A 14,852-nucleotide genomic window follows, 5' to 3' on the forward strand; every position below is an offset into this window, starting at 1 on the left:
CTGGCCTCCCTAGAGGGTTTTCTGAGCCACAGAAGGGTTCCACCATCCCTCCTACCCTGGTACTGTGTGCCAGGCCTGTGTCCCCTCCAGAGGGTACCCATACAGTCACAAGAACACGCCTCAAATGCACGTTTTTTTTCTCACTGAAGAGGAAAAAATATTGGCATGAAGAACAGATCAAATAATAACATGTTAAATTTAGCCTGGTTACGGAAGGGCAAAAGGTTCCTCGAGTGCTGGCAGGGATCCTGCCCTCACTGCTGCTCTTGCCCAGGATGGCAAGAGCCATCCTGTGCTCGGTTCCTGTGCTCGGTTGGGGCCCTGCTGCAAGCAGCCTGGCCAAAGGACTGGAAAACCCAACTCATTGCCCTGTGCCGGGTGCCCTGACCCTTGCTGGGCTTGTCACCTGGACTGAACACAGCCAGGGGCACACAGAACTCAGTCACTCATCAGTGTCACTCCAGGGTGATGTACAGACCCACCGTGGCTGCAAAATGAAGCTTCAAAGTCCAGGTACCTGAAGGAAGAAGGTTTAGAGGCTGCAGTGAAATCTCATTCCAGGTGTCCACCCTCCGCCGAGGGGAGATGGCAGCCCCACACCTCTGCTGGGTGGCTTTGCTTTGCCCAAACTCAAACTCTGTCCAAGTCTTGCCCAAACTGGGCTGTGCAGAGCGCTGGGGAGATTCCCATGCACAGGGCCTGCAGGGACTTGGGACACCAGCAGCCAGTACACCTCTGCAGCTTCCCAGTGCCCCCCCAAGGAGATGGCAGGTTACAGACCGTTTCAAATAGGGGAATTTTTGTTACTGGGCCAGCACAAATATTTGCTGTAGTGTGCTCCCCTCTGTGGAGAAGGGGAACAGGCAGAGGAGAGTAACTGCTGGGGGGCCTAGAACATCCATGGGTGAGGAATGCCAGAAAAATGCAAGATTAATGTGCTTTCCCTGCTGTGTCTATTGGGCTTCTGAGCTCTGCCTGGAGAACAGCAACTCCAGAGCCCCACACCAAAATCCCAGAGAAGCTTCTGTGGAAGGCCTGACCTCTGCCAGCCCCGGGGTGGGGAAAACAGGCACCGGGGGGATGCCTGTGCCCTCCCAAAGGGACACAGGAAGGGAAGAGCTGGCACCGGAGAATGGCCGTGGCCCCAGTGCCAGCGCTGGACTCTGCCCGGGGACAGCGCGGGGAGGACCCGCGGGTCCCCGCAGCGCTCAGAGCCGGGACTGGTCTCGCCATCCCGGCTGCAGCGATGCGCCCCCGGCCCCGCCGCCGGCCCGAGCATCCTCGAGCCGGGCCGCCCCTCCCTCCTCTTCCTCCTCCTCCTCCTCCTCCCACCGGCCGGCCCCGAGCCCCGGCGCCGCTGCCGGCCCAGAGCCCTCGCAGCTGCGGGGCTGGCCGGGGGATGAGCTGAGCCGAGCCGAGCCAGGCCGAGCCGAGCCATGCCGTTCTACAAGCGGAGCGTGGTGGCGCGGGGGGGGCGGCCGGCCGTGCCGCTGGCCGAGCTGCGGGACGTCTGCAGCCTGGCGGCTCTCACTCTGCTCCGGCAGCTCGCCGATCTCTGCGGCCACTCGCTCGCCCTCCTGGGAGACATCGAGGGTCACGTCCTGGAGCTGGGTCGTCGCACCGGGCAGCTGCACCGTCGAGCCGCCCGCCTGCAGGCGCTGCTGAGGGGCCGGCCGCTCCGCGGGGCACACGCCGCCCCAGGTAAGGCGACCCCCGCCCGGCCCGGCCCTCCCCGCCGCTCCCGGGAGGTCCAGGAATGCGCGGCCTGGGAGTGCCACCCGTCAGGGCTGCACCCCACTCCGACAGGGATCCCGTTTCCCCTCCCCAATACAGGGGGGTGTCCGCCGCTCTTCCTCCGACGTGGTCCTTCCCGAGTGTCCGCGTCTCCTCTCCGGGGTGTGTCCTGCTGTCCAGGTACCCCCAGGTCCTCCTCCGTGCGGGGAGGTCCGGCGGAGCCGGGCCGGCGCGGCTGAGGAGCGGCGATGCCACCGCAAAGCCCCCTTGGGCACGGTGGCGGCGGCAGCTGCTGCGGGGTGAGGCTGGGACAGCCCGGCAGCCTCTCCCGCTGCCTGGCCTTCATTTTCCCGCACGCAGTGGGCATTTTCCAGGCTGCCAGCCAAGCACACGTTTCACACTGTGTCCCCGATTACCAGCGGCTGTTTCATTCCAGGCTCTCTGGGAAAGCGAGAACACTGCGAGAGCTACTCCTCACCTCCGCGCCGCTGTCCTTGCCTTGGATGCTTCACTCCCCTCCCGGGGCAGGGGACCGAGGTGGCCGTTCCCTCGCTGTGCTTTCAGCCAGCGTGTAGCCGCAGGTCAGCGTGGAGCAGCTTTCGCTCGGGGTTTTGTGTGGCTGGGGAAAATGACAAGTTGTAGCCTGGGCGTCCTGTCTGCTCATCCCTCTCCTGGCAGCGAGCCGGGTTTGTTTTGTCCAGGACTGCTTTCATTACCCATCCCAAGTGTTTTGGCTTGGCACAGGCTTCTGTGCTGGGTCAGAAGTGGGCAGGCTGTTTCGGATGAGCTTAAAATAAGCTTGTTTTGGAGTTGTTTATAAAAGTTTATTTTAAAAGTCTTTGCAGGGCGGGGAAGGGGGAGTGGTGTTCAAGCACGTTTTCCCCAGAAGTGCTGCACATTTCTCAGGCCCTCGGCAAAACATGTGCCTCTTGTGCTTTCTGTAAACCCCTTTGCAAGTGCTGTTTTGCTGCTCCATCTGTGTGGAGACATGGAAAACAACTGCCAGACCCTCGCAGTGTGCTTCCTGGATGCAGGGAACAAGCAGAGCGCTCGGCCTCAGCCTGAGAGATGTGCTGCGCTTGCAAATGCTGGTGGAGTAAATCAGTTATCAGGGTAAGAAGAGGCTCCTGCTGTCCCATGCATCAGCTGGTAGAGAAATGAGGGGACAAGGAGGTACCACAGTCACACAGAGCTGACTCGTGCACACCACTAGTACAGCGCCAAACCCTGCAGTGTTGTCGCAGTATGTGCTGGACTGGTGTCTCCTGGAGGAGGAGCTGGCCATGACAGTGACCAGATGGTCCCTCGCCACCTGCTTCTGGCCAGCAGGTTGAGAATGCTCTTGGTGGCCACAGGACAGCAGGGGGGACGGCAGGGACAGCTGTGGCATGGTGAGGGTGGGGGCAGCCGCTGCTGCAGGCAGGTTGGGTTTGTAGCCCCCGGGCTGTGTTTTGAGCTGTGCATCAGTGCTGTGTACCTGGGGTTGCTCGTGGAGCAACACAACTCATTGCAAGTGATGTGCGTAGCGCAGCGGGCAAACAGTCCTCCCGTGCTGCAGCTCCTCATCAGAGCCCCGTAAATATGCATGTACGCAGTTGTGCAGGGGTGCAGGGATGGCTCTCTGAGCTGGCTGGCTAGCTGGAAGTTGGAGATGCATGGTAATAAAAATGCTTTGACTTTTAATGTGGGAATAGCTGGGGGAGTGCGAAGCATGCAGAGCTGTGCCCACTGCACCTCCCCTTCAACCCTTTTCTGGCAGCGCTGAGTCTTGCGGGGTGTTTGCATTTCTCCCCACACCCCAAGGGAAGCACAACCCACCCACCCTCCTGCCTGCCCCTCATCCATCCACCACCACTGTTCCCGCAGCCAGCGGGACGTGGATGCCTCCAGCTTTACTGAACTCTTTACTTGGGGGAAGAACAAAATTCCAATTTCTGTTTCAGTTGCTGTTTGTTTTTCTAAGACCCTCAGCATCAGCCTGGCAGGAGGGAATGGTTCATATCTCTGGAGGATGGGAGCTCCTTGCAAACCCCCAGCACCTCATCACTGTGGGGCGAGCAGAGACAGCCCAAGGCTGCACGAGAGTACTTTGCATGGAGCTGCAGCACCATGCAGAGTCCCTTGAGTGAGGAGCAAATGCTTAACAACATCCCACTCATGGTTTGTTGGTTTTTTTTCTCTTCCTTTCCTCTTCTTGAAGAGGATCCAATAGCAAAAATCACATTTCTCCTCTTGAACTGGAATAAAACCCCAATGTCTTGTCACTGAGAGATGCAGGGGAAAATCCCAGGACTAAACACCCTGGTGTAGTCTTCACACAACCAGTGGGGTCTGGATGACATGTCACAGCCAGTCTGACAAGCTCTAAAGGACGGTGACGGATCAGGCCCTGGGAGCAAGCAGGTGCCCTCCCTCCCAGGCAGGGCGGGAGCCCACACCAGCCCCAGAGCAGCTGCAGCACCTCCCTGCTGCAATCTGCCCTGAGCTGGGTTAGTCCTGTTCTCTGGCTCCTCGCTGACACTGTATAGTGGGGATCAGAGAGTTCTTGGGGCTTTTGCAGCAAGTGGGAGCACTCCAGGCGGTGCCAGACCCCAGCCACAGGGTGTGGGGTCGACCACCCAGTCCTGAACAGCCAAGCTTTCTCCAGCTTAGGGTGGCACATGGTGGTTTGTCCTTTCCAAGGATGGTCCTCACAGCTCCCAGGTTGGGTCAAGAGCCTTTGCCTGGCTTTGGTTCCTCCCAGGCAGGTTAAAGGGATCTGAAAGCCGTGAGTCTCCTCACCAGGAAGGGAACCCCTGTGGCTGGGGACCTCAAGGTCCTCACTGTGCAGCAGGACATGTCTGTCCATCTGTCCAGAGGCTGTGAGATGGTGGGAGCTGCCATGTCTTCTTCATCAGGAGGGGAAGATGCAGGTGTAGCAGCATTACTGCCAGATGAAGGATTCGCACCACAAAGGGCTGGGTGAGCACTTAATCTGACAAGGCAGTGTGGTTGTTTCCAGTGTGAGACAGCGGGCAAGGGCTGCCAGATTCCTCTGCTCTTATTCATCGCCAGTTGCAAGAGTGGGGAGGGTGCACGCCTGTCCCCAGGGAGCTCAGCACCTGGAGGTGAGGGTGCCAGGGCTGGGCACGGGGGTCCTGCTGCAGCTGGGGACAGAGCAGAGACCAGGCTCCCTGTCCCACTCCCCTTAGCACCGCCGTGTCCCGGAGGAGTGGCACTGAACCCGGATCTCCTCCCGGCACTTGGTGCTGAAGGCTGGGGCTGCTTTGCAGCCCAGGAAAGCCCCCTGGCAGCTGTTGTGTTGATCCTCAATTGGGATGCAGCTCCACAGGCACCAGCTGGGTGACATGAGTCCTCAGCCAGGGCTCCTGGCTCAGCTCTCTCCCCTTGGGATCCAGTGGCTCTAGAAATAAATCTCAGCAAAGAAGAAGATGGGGGCCTGGCGCCGAGAGCTATTTAAACTGTTGTCCCTGAAGAGCTGTGGGGACGGTTCTCTGGAAGAAACCCTGGGCTGTGCTGGCAGGAGGAGCTGTTTACTGCTCTTGCCGAAATATGCAGCATTCACTGTCCTCTGACCTCCCAGCCTGTCTTGAAACAGACCATCAAGATAGGCAGAGCGTCAGCCAGACCAGGGACTACTGTCCCCCGCACCCCTGGCGCTCTCCTCACTGGATGGGTAAGGGCCGGCACAGATATTTTGTCCTGGATCCCATCACTGGTATGAAAAACAAACAAACAAACAAAAACCAGAACCAAAACCAAAAAACCACACCCTCGCTGACTTGTTCAAGTGTCCAGCCAGGCTGGAGTGGCCGAGCTGTCCCTCAGCCCCAGGCAGAGTCACTGCCAGGTCCAGGGGTTGCAACCGCCTCTCACAGCTCTGACCAGAGCCCCAGGGATGCACCCGTGTGAACTTTCCAGAGACCCACAGCTCCATTTTGGGGACTAGATAGCTGAGCCTCCCTCCTTCTGGCCCTGCAGCCATCCTGGGCCAGCTGCTCTCCATGGGGTCGGTGCCCTTCAAGTGGGAGAGAAAATGCCAGGGTGCAGGGCTCTGGCTGTGCAGAGCCATGGGGAAAGAGACACCCCAAACTGAGGGGAGGAGAAGGTCTGGTTTGCAGTGAGATGTGGTTTTAGTCCCCGCAGGCTGGGGGGAGCAGCGCTCTCCTCCCCGACAGCCCCGACCCACTGCAGCCAGCACCGCCACTGGCAAGGGACATTAGTCGTGGGACAGCTCTGTGTCTCCTCGGCCACCAGGACAGGCAGTGGCGAGCGTGGGGTCAAGGCTGGTTGCCCCCATAGCGATGCCGAAGCAGTTTGCAGAGGTCCCCACGCTGGGAGCCCCGCACTGGTCAGCCTGGCCACAAGCTGCCGCAGCCTCCTCTGCTGAGCCGAGCAGCTCCCAAAAACCTCCCAGACCTCCAACATATTTTCTCTGCCTGTTTTTTTTCTAAACCGGTGGTGACTTCAGCGTTGGAGGGGAGAGCGCAGCTCCCCCAAAGGCTGCCTCGGCGCGGGCGGGAAGCTGACCAAGGCCGGGATGGATGACTTGGGCTGCCAGAGGAGGGGAGCGGGGAGCCGCACCCTCCCTCTTAACAGGAACCGTCTGTGGGAGCGGCTTGGCCAGCAGGCAGACAAATGAATAATGCACGTCTCCCACCCGGAGCAGCTCTGGCTGACGGCTGTCCTCAGCGGTGGGCTGATAGCCGCTCTCCAAAAACGCGTGCTGCCGGCAGCGCGGGGCTTAGGAGGAGACGCCAGCGTTGCCTTTCCACAGCTTCCCTGTGCCGAAGTTACTGCAAGGAAAGAGCAGGCTCGCTGGGCTTTGCGACCCTCCGTGATTGCAAACACTCCCCAGCACAATCTGCCCATGGGTGTGTGGTTGCTGCAGTGCCTGATCCTGCTCGGGGGACATCGTGAGAGCTGACGTTGAGGGTGGCACCTCCAGTTATTGTCACAGCCTCTCTCCCTCCCTGCTGGAGTGTTGGAATTCCTGCTTAGATGGGCCCAAATCCTGCTTCTGACTGGAAGTATTTTCACGCTTTTGAAAGGATTTACATGAGAGGGGATCTTGCTTCTGGTCTTTCCTCAGGAGCTGGGCTGTGGCGCTCAGGGGCAGCAGGTCCCTTGGGCGCAATAGGTCTTCGGGACCCCCATCACCCAGCAAGAAGAGCAGGGCCCACAAGGGAAGGTGGCCTCCACTGTCCCCTCGCAGCCTTGTGCATCCCTGGTGATCCTGTTTCCCCCTGCCTGGGCCAGCCCTGCAGTGTGGGCTTAGAAGAGACTCCTTTAGTACCAGTATTTCTGCAGTAGAGTGGTTCCTTTTAGGAAGCCCTTACGACAGAGGTGTCAAACTCATTTTCACTGGAGGATGCAGCAGCCTCGTGGTTGCCTTCAAAGGGCAGAATGTCATTTTAGGACATTGATGAGTTTGTCAAATGGGTTTGACACCCCTGCCTTATGACATCTCATTGGCTGCAAATATGGCAGTGGTTACGGTGCACAGGAACATGGATTAGCTTCAACTATGTGCCTCCAAAGAAGCTTGCATCATCTTGAAGCAGTTTGAAGGATGCATTTATCTCCATGTGGAAGCAAGTGTTGGAGCTTGCTTTGGCAACCCATTCTCCAGCTGCAAAGATCTCCTTGGCGCTCAGAGAAGGAAGACGTGTGAGCAGGCAGGCAGGACCACTCCCTGTGGCAAGTGTGCAGGTTGTCCAGGCAGGGAGGAGTGTCAGGGGGGTTGTTTTGCTGGCTGGGTATCTGATAGTGCCTGAAAGAACATCCTGACTCACAGAAGGGCCTTGTGCTCTCTCCTCCAGCCAGTTGCCAGCTCCCAGCATGGTCCATGCTTCCCAGGCACCTGGTGCCCAGCACTGTGCCCGCTGGCCATGCCCAGCACGCTGCGGTGGCTGGCGCGGCGCCGGGCAGCGGGCTGGCCGCTGTGAACACAGGGGCTGTTTGCTGGTAGCACAAAGCCTGGTTTGAGGAAGAGCTGGCACGGTGCTGAACGGGCCGAGTATGCTGGTGGGGAGAATCAGCTCTTCTGCTCACCCGTGCCAGTGGGCTCCCCCACCCTCCTCCAGCACTCGTGCCTGGCAGCAAGGACAGCTGCCCGCTGCAGGCACTGAGATGCTGCTGACGGGGAAGCAGGCCAGCACTTCAGGTGCCAGCAATGGGATATGCACGGCTCTGGGTGAGTACCTATCGGCACACCAGGGTGACCAACCTCCTTCCACCAGAGCCCTGAGTCCCGGCGCGGTGCCAGCCTGGCACTGTGCGTTGGCTGGCAGCTTGTCGTGGCTCCGGGAACCTTAGTGGAGCTGCCCGGCAGTGGGGAGAGGCTTAAGGTGGTGAGCAGTATGGAGATGGGGAGCAGATCATTAGGCCTTCCAGTTAATCTAATGATGGCAGATCAAAAAAGCCAGGGGAACAAGCTAATTCCCACAGTTAACCAGGCAATGGCTGTTAGCAGCAATTTCTTCCCTTCCCAGCACCCCAAGTCACCAGGGGCAGATCTACTGAGCAGCACGGCCCCAGCATGAGCTTGGATCCTGCCTTGGCGTCCCCATGGCCAGGCAGGATGATGGGGACAGCTGTCTGCACAGCCAGGGCACCCCACATCGCTGGCACAGGGCAGACGCCATCCTCCCGCGTGTGCTCACATGTCCATACATGTCTGAGTGTGCACACACAGGCCTGTTGCAGAGGCCAGGGGCTCCTGGGCATGCAATGGGTGTTTGGGTCTGAGCTGCCTGCACTCCAGATTGGCTGCTCTCAGCCAGTCCATGACTGTTGTGGTCTCTGAAATCCCAAAGGAAAAGGGTTCCTGTAGCTCTAAGCAGGCAGTGACAAAAGTTGTCAGACCCCTGACTGCCTGGGCACTGAGGGGGAAAGGCGATGCTGGAGAGATGATCATGAGTTGTCTTAAAGTGCTTGCTCAGTACACAGTGAAGCTGGGGGGTCTGCTGCTGCAGGGTCAGCCCTGAGACAAACACCACGCTTTTGCAGGATCCCTTCTGCCAGCCCTCTCAGCTTGTTGCTGTGTCCACGGCTGGCACAATCAGCAGGTCTGCCCAGTCCCCTTCCCCTGCCTGTGGCGCTGGGCACCGGGGCTCTTTCCCAGCTCCCCCAGCAGACACTGGCATCCCCAACCGGGTGGTGCTTGCCCATCGCCATCCCGGGGGCTCTCATGAGGCTGCATCCTGCCGAGAGGAGGGAGCAGATCTCTCTTCGCAGACCCAGCTTGTGGATGCACCCTTGCCCGGTGCATGGGGAGGCTTGCCAGCTCCTGCTGGCCCCCCGGGACGTTCCCCCTCCCCAGGGCTGCGCCAGCTGCCAGCAGCCTCCTGGGTGGTCCCGGCTGTCAGGCAGCATGTGGGCTGCATGTGTGGGACCGGCTCCCTTCCTGCCCGTGTTGGGAGCCCGGCCAAGGGGGCCCTGGATGGCTCCCTGAAGGCCATGAGGGGCAGCCAGCCCCAGGGGGGGATGTGGGGCCAGATTTGGGCTTCTTCAGGCTGCTCCCCAGTGAGCTCTGGGACCGCTGACTTTGGCAAAGGGCTGCTAAGGGGCTGAGGTGCTTCAGCTCATCCTATTGCAACCGGCACAAGGAGAGAAACCTGTGGCTGTGGGTAGGCCAGGTTTGGGCAGTGGCTGGATGGAGCAGAAGGCCCTGTGACAGATGGTACCTGAGTGAACAGAGCAGAGGGAGCACCTCTGAGCTCCTCCAAAGCAGCGGGGATGTTGCTAATGGGAAGGGATGTGATAGCATGTGTTCATCTAAGGAGCTGCTTGGGTTAGAGATGATGTCCGGCTGCAGTAAAGCATGTGTGGCTGTGGGAAGAAGCTGTGTTTGCTCCTTAGAATCCTCCAGACCTGCCTGTACCGTCCAATCTGGAGGTGACAGACCTATCTCGTGTCACCCATGTGTCCCATGCGCGGGTGGTTTTTGGGTGCACGTCAGCTCGTGCTCTGTGCAGCATTGCTGGCACACCATGTTCACCGGCTCCCGAGCAGTTTGTCTGTGCACATGACACATACCGGCTGTGCCAGGCTTGCCACCTGGCATTCTTGCCCTCCGCTGTCCCACAAGCAGCCAGGCAGCATCTTGGACACAGCAAATCCGCTCACGCACCACATCACGGGCATGCACAGCCTTTCCAAATGTGCCCAAATGTGCCTGAGTGGTGGGGCCATACGCCCAGGAGTTGCTTGCCAGAGCTGGCAGACAGGCAAAAGCTGCCAGATCATTTCCTGAAGCGGCAGGAAAAGGCTCACGGGGATTTTCTGCTGCAGCAAGCGGAATGGGCAGCAGGAGCATGAAGCGAGGCTAATGCATGCCTGAATTGGCAACAGGTGCCTTGGGACAAGAACTGTCAGAGGTCGCTGCCAACACCAGTGCCCTCCCTGCCACAGCCCATGCTGGCTCTGTGTGGCCATGCAGCCCCATGGCTTGCAAACTCTATTTTTCTGATTGTGGGTGCCTACACTGTGTGCAAGGGAATAGCTTGTTTCGTGCTTCAGTGGGAAGCCCAAGAGCTCCTGGTGCAGGGAGCTCGGCTGGAAGAAGACAGGCAAAAGGCTGGGGGCATTTGCCCTGGTGAAAGCTGCCTGCCGGCTCCAGGTTTCTTGCTCACCTGCAGGACAGGTGTAGCAAGAGGTGAGGGCAGGGTGGCAAGGTGACTGCCCCACACATCACCCTGCTCCCCCAGGAGTTCTCCAGCCTTGGGGCAGCACCGTCATTAAGGGAAGCCTCTGGGCAGGCAGCAAGTGGCAGATTGGAGGGACGTGTCAAGCTGCATGTGGTGCCTGTCAGCCTGTGCCACCCATGCTTTGGTGAGCCTTTTTCCAAGCCTCCCCAGGAGCCACCTGATCCCAGTGCTCTTGCTGCAGCTGCAATGAACACCTTGGGGCTGTCCCCTTCCCACAGACAGGCAAGGGGGCAGCTGGAGCTGCTCCAGGCTGGAGTCCAGAGCAAAGCCCTTCACCCAGCTGTCTGATCCTCGTTAGTTATGGGAGACAGGAGGCTTGCGCTGCCCACAGCAGCACGGGTGGTGGGTTGACATCTCCTTTCCAGGGATCCCGCCGATCACAGCCTTCATTGTGGCTCCCAGGACGTGCCAGAGGGATGCCAGCTGGCAGCTGTGCCGTGCAGGACAGGCTGGTGGGATGCTCCGGCCCTGTTCTGTCTCCATGACTCCAGCATCTGCAGCAGGGACATATAGCTATATCTTTAAGAAGGGCCTGAGCTGGGGTGGGAGAAGCGTTTCTATCCAGCAAAGGTGGATCGAGTTAGCACCAGCAAGCGAGCAGCAGAGTTGGTGCTGTGGCCATTCCCCAGCTCCCCGCTGGGGTAGCTGCCAGCTCACCCCGTGAGTGGCCATGGGGGACTGGAGCAGCCGGTGGGGGCACAGGGCAGCCTTCATCCCCCGGTGCCTCGGTCCCTGCTAGGAGAGGAAGCAGAGGAGGCAGAGCTGGGTTTATAGAAGTTTTATCCTCCCCCCTGCCCACTGGACTGACTGGCTCACACCGGGGAGGGGGCCAGCAGCACGAGGACGAGGGCAGAGAGCATGGTGCGTGCACAGCACAGGATGGGCGGCCGTCTCTGAAGGCGGGTGCTGGCAGCAGCAGCCTAAGGGCTTGCCTGCACAGCCAGGGCTGCCTGCTCAGCTCCTTCCGGCTCTCACCTGCACAGGCAGAGTGATGGGGATGGTGGGATGGGGTTGGCTGGGCACCAGGTTGCACCAATGGTGACAGCGGACAGAGCCCTGTGGGTGGATACAGTGTCCTCAGCTCCCTGGGCAGCACCCGTGTCCAGCCCTAGCGCTGGATGTGTCCCTCCTCTTCCTCCCCACCAGCTCAGGCTGGGGCAAGGGGCATCCCCAGAGACCCTCTCAGGTGGAAGGTGCCCAGCATGTCCCCGTGCTGCTGCCTGCCTCCTGCCGCTGCAGGCAGAGGTGCTGCGGGATCTGGTGGCTGTGCGGGAGCAGATGCCAGTGCCACAGCTTGCACCGCGTGTCTCCCATGAGGGGCTCATAAATGTTGCAAACTAGCAATGGCATCATGGCACATGGCAGCACTGGTTCTCTCGTGCAGCACTTTTGGGCTGTGTTCAGTTTTCCCAAGCCAGGGTAAGCTCTGGGTGACTGGGGTGTGGGTGCAGGTTGTTGGGGTGATCAGGGCTGAGGTTCCTGTGTCCCCTGCGCCTGACCTCAATGTGGGCAGCAGAAGCCTTGCAGCTTGCTATGTACTGGTGGCACGGTGGCCATCAGAGGACCCTAGTGCAGAGCCCACTATGTGTTTTCCCTCCTCTGAGCAGCTGGGCCAGCCCAGAGCAGTGGTCCAGAGCCTGGAAAAGAGCCTGCCTGTGTCATGGCCATAAGCCAGCTGGGCACCATGATGTCAAACCCTGGGGCTCAGGTGCATGGGATTGTTGTGCTGCTACAGCTCTTTGCAGGACTTGCAGGATGTGCCTTCCCCCATGTGCCCACCCCATGCCCAGTGACAGGCTCCAGCAGCTGCTGGGGACATGGCTGCTTGGCAGCAGCCAGGCTGAGGGTTCCTCCAGCCATGGGCAAACTAGGAGAACGGAGGACACTGCCGGCAATATCCCATCCCAGGGAGAACAGGTTAGTCCTGGGTGCAGCTCCTGGGACACAGCACGGAAATATGTTGTTGCTCTGGAAGAATCCCAGGAATGCAGAACCCGGAGGGGACACGAGGTGGCACGGCAGTTTAAGCCCAGCCTTTCAGTCACTGCAGGCAGGTTCCCTGCCAGGACCAGGCAGGCCTCGCAAAACAGCTCGGCGGAGGCGGGAGGTCACCTTCAGTGGGGCGAGCGGAGGGGCTGCCGTGCACAGGGTCAGCATCCTGGGCTCTCCCTTTCAGCTTGGCTGAGACCCTGACGATGGCTGTGCCACATCCACACCCGCTCTGCCGGGCCATGGCACCTCCTCAGGGTCCGACACAGCCCTCAGAACCGCGCGTAGTGCTGCTGGCTCCCCACAGTGCCTGTGCGGGGCTGCACAGCCCTGGCCCTGCTCCCCCAGCCTTGGCCCATCCCCGAGCTGTTGTTCTCTAATGACCTCATCTACTTCGCTGGTTATTATTTTTTAACATGGTCTCTTGGCCAGAAAATAATCGTCTTGTGCACTTAGTGTTTATGGCGTTTTCAAAGAGGCTGCTTTCTCCGCCAGGAGAGGGGCTACTTTGAAAATAGAGAGCTGAGCTGCTCCCTTTGCTCAGAGCCATTGACACAGCTGGCGCACACCCGGGTACACTCAGCCACTTGCACCCTCCTGCCTTCACAGGCCCCGTCATGGTGCGCCCTGTGCTGCAGGTGGGAAGGACCTTTGCAGCACACACAGAGCTCGCTTGGGCCGCAAGAAGCACACAGTTGGGAAATTACAGGTGAGCTGCACAAACCCACAGGGCTCGGAAGAGGACAGGGCGTCTAGGGCTTCACCACAAGAGATGATGAGTAGCTTAGAGTGATGAGTAGCTTGCTCAGGTCCCCGGGACAGGGCGTGGAAAGACAGCTGTGTGGTGGAATTGTGAACCCCACAGAGGTGCTGCTGCATTCCGGCTCAACACCGCATGCCTTGGCTTGGCTGGGGGCTTGAGGGAGTGGGAGAAAATAGTTTCCTGATGGCTTTTCTGCAAGCCACCCCAGGCTCCCCTTGGTCCATCATCTTCCTAGAGAGCACACAGAGGCCAGGGTGAGGTGGGAATACAGCTGTGCTGTCCACAGCTCCTTCCGCAGCCCCATCACGGGCTGTCCCTGTGAGCTGAGGCGCTGCCGCAGCCCTGCCCCGGCACGGGGGCACAGGGAGGGTGCCACCGCAGGGCCCCCACGCCCCTGCAGCTGTCACACCCACCTGCTCCCACATCAGTCACACAAACCGCTCCTTGTGCCAAGTACTGATCCAATTTGTGGCTGTTTCCATAACAACCTCCCAGCGCTTTCTGGTCCTTTCTGTCACTACACAGATGCCGGGATTCGGTGTGTAAGGGATGCTCTGGCCTGGGATGGAGCAGCTGGGCTGAGCCATCACTGAGTATCTCTGGCTTCTGGGTGCAAAGGGCCACTTGCTTGCTGGAGGTTGGGGCACACTGAGCAAGTTTCCCCCGGCTTGGGAGTACTTTTTTCCCCATCACAGGGATATGGTGATGTTTGGGCTGGGGGAAGAAGGAGCCCAAGGGCAATAGTTGATCCAGGGTGATCTCTTGGCACAGCTCAGCTTTGTGCAGATACGGCAATGCCCAGGGTGCCAGCAATGGGGCCACTGGAGGTGCTGCCAGGCAGAGACATTCCCGTTTCTCCTAACAGAGACCCCATCACACACAGGCCTGGCTCTTGCCATGTGGCATGGCTCTCACACAGGCTTTCCCAATGGGGCATGAGCCCCAAGAGATTATCCCACACCCTCCTGTCTCCCATCAGTGTGCACGGGTGTGTGGCCCAAGCTGCACACTCTGCACTGGTGCATGGCTCAGGCTGCTCTCGGATCTGCTATTCCCCCTGCCCTCTTGTCTCCATTCTCGCCCTGCTCAGCCCCCGACCCTGCAGGGCCAGCCCCGCGTCCCCCACGCATCACCCAGCCCCATTACCCCGGGGACGCTCGTGCCCCTACCCCCCTAGCGCGGGTGCCCCCGCAGCGCCAGGACCCCTCAGCCCCCACATCCCCCGGGGGGCTGCCCAGCCCCGCACCCCCCGCCCAGCCCCGCTGCCCCCGTCCGCCCCCAGCAGCAGCCGCCATTGGGCGCCCGCTCGGCGGCCCCGGCGCGGCGGCGGGCGGGCTCCGAGGGGGCGGGCGGGCGGGCGGCTGATGCGGCGGGGAGGGGGGTGCCCGGTGCGGTGCGGTGCGATGCGATGCGGCCCGGCTGGGCCCGGCCCGGCCCGGCCCGGCGGCTCCTCCCCGCTCGGCGCGGCGGGGCGGCGCGGCGGGCTCGGCGGCGGGGGAGGCTGGAGCCGGCGGGGAGCGGCCCGGGGGCGGTGGCGCTCTGACCACCTGGGCCGGGCGGGCCGCGGCGGAGGATGGGCAACGCGCAGCGGAAGGCGCCGCGCAGCCAGCGGCGGGGCAGGATGCGCTCAGCAACAGGTACAGGGGACAGGACGG

The 14,852-nt window shown here is 60.5% G+C and overlaps 1 protein-coding gene across 5 annotated transcripts in view; it reads left to right on the plus strand.

The window, feature by feature from the left end:
• Positions 1-1,330: 1,330 nt before the first annotated feature.
• Positions 1,331-14,852, plus strand: part of NHSL2 (NHS like 2) — a 33,750-nt gene continuing 20,228 nt past the window's right edge. For 2 of the 5 annotated variants that reach the window (XM_065028203.1, XM_065028204.1), the window contains exon 1: positions 1,742-2,315. In XM_065028203.1, coding sequence (XP_064884275.1) covers positions 1,757-2,315 — 559 coding nt within the window. In that variant the 5' untranslated portion in view covers positions 1,742-1,756. Of the gene's footprint in view, positions 1,702-1,741; positions 2,316-14,565; positions 14,835-14,852 lie in introns of those variants that run through there. The other 3 variants (XM_065028207.1, XM_065028212.1, XM_065028209.1) reach the window with 3 other exon arrangements.

This window comes from Columba livia, chromosome 12 (genome assembly GCF_036013475.1).
Source record: "Columba livia isolate bColLiv1 breed racing homer chromosome 12, bColLiv1.pat.W.v2, whole genome shotgun sequence".
NCBI lineage: Eukaryota > Metazoa > Chordata > Aves > Columbiformes > Columbidae > Columba > Columba livia.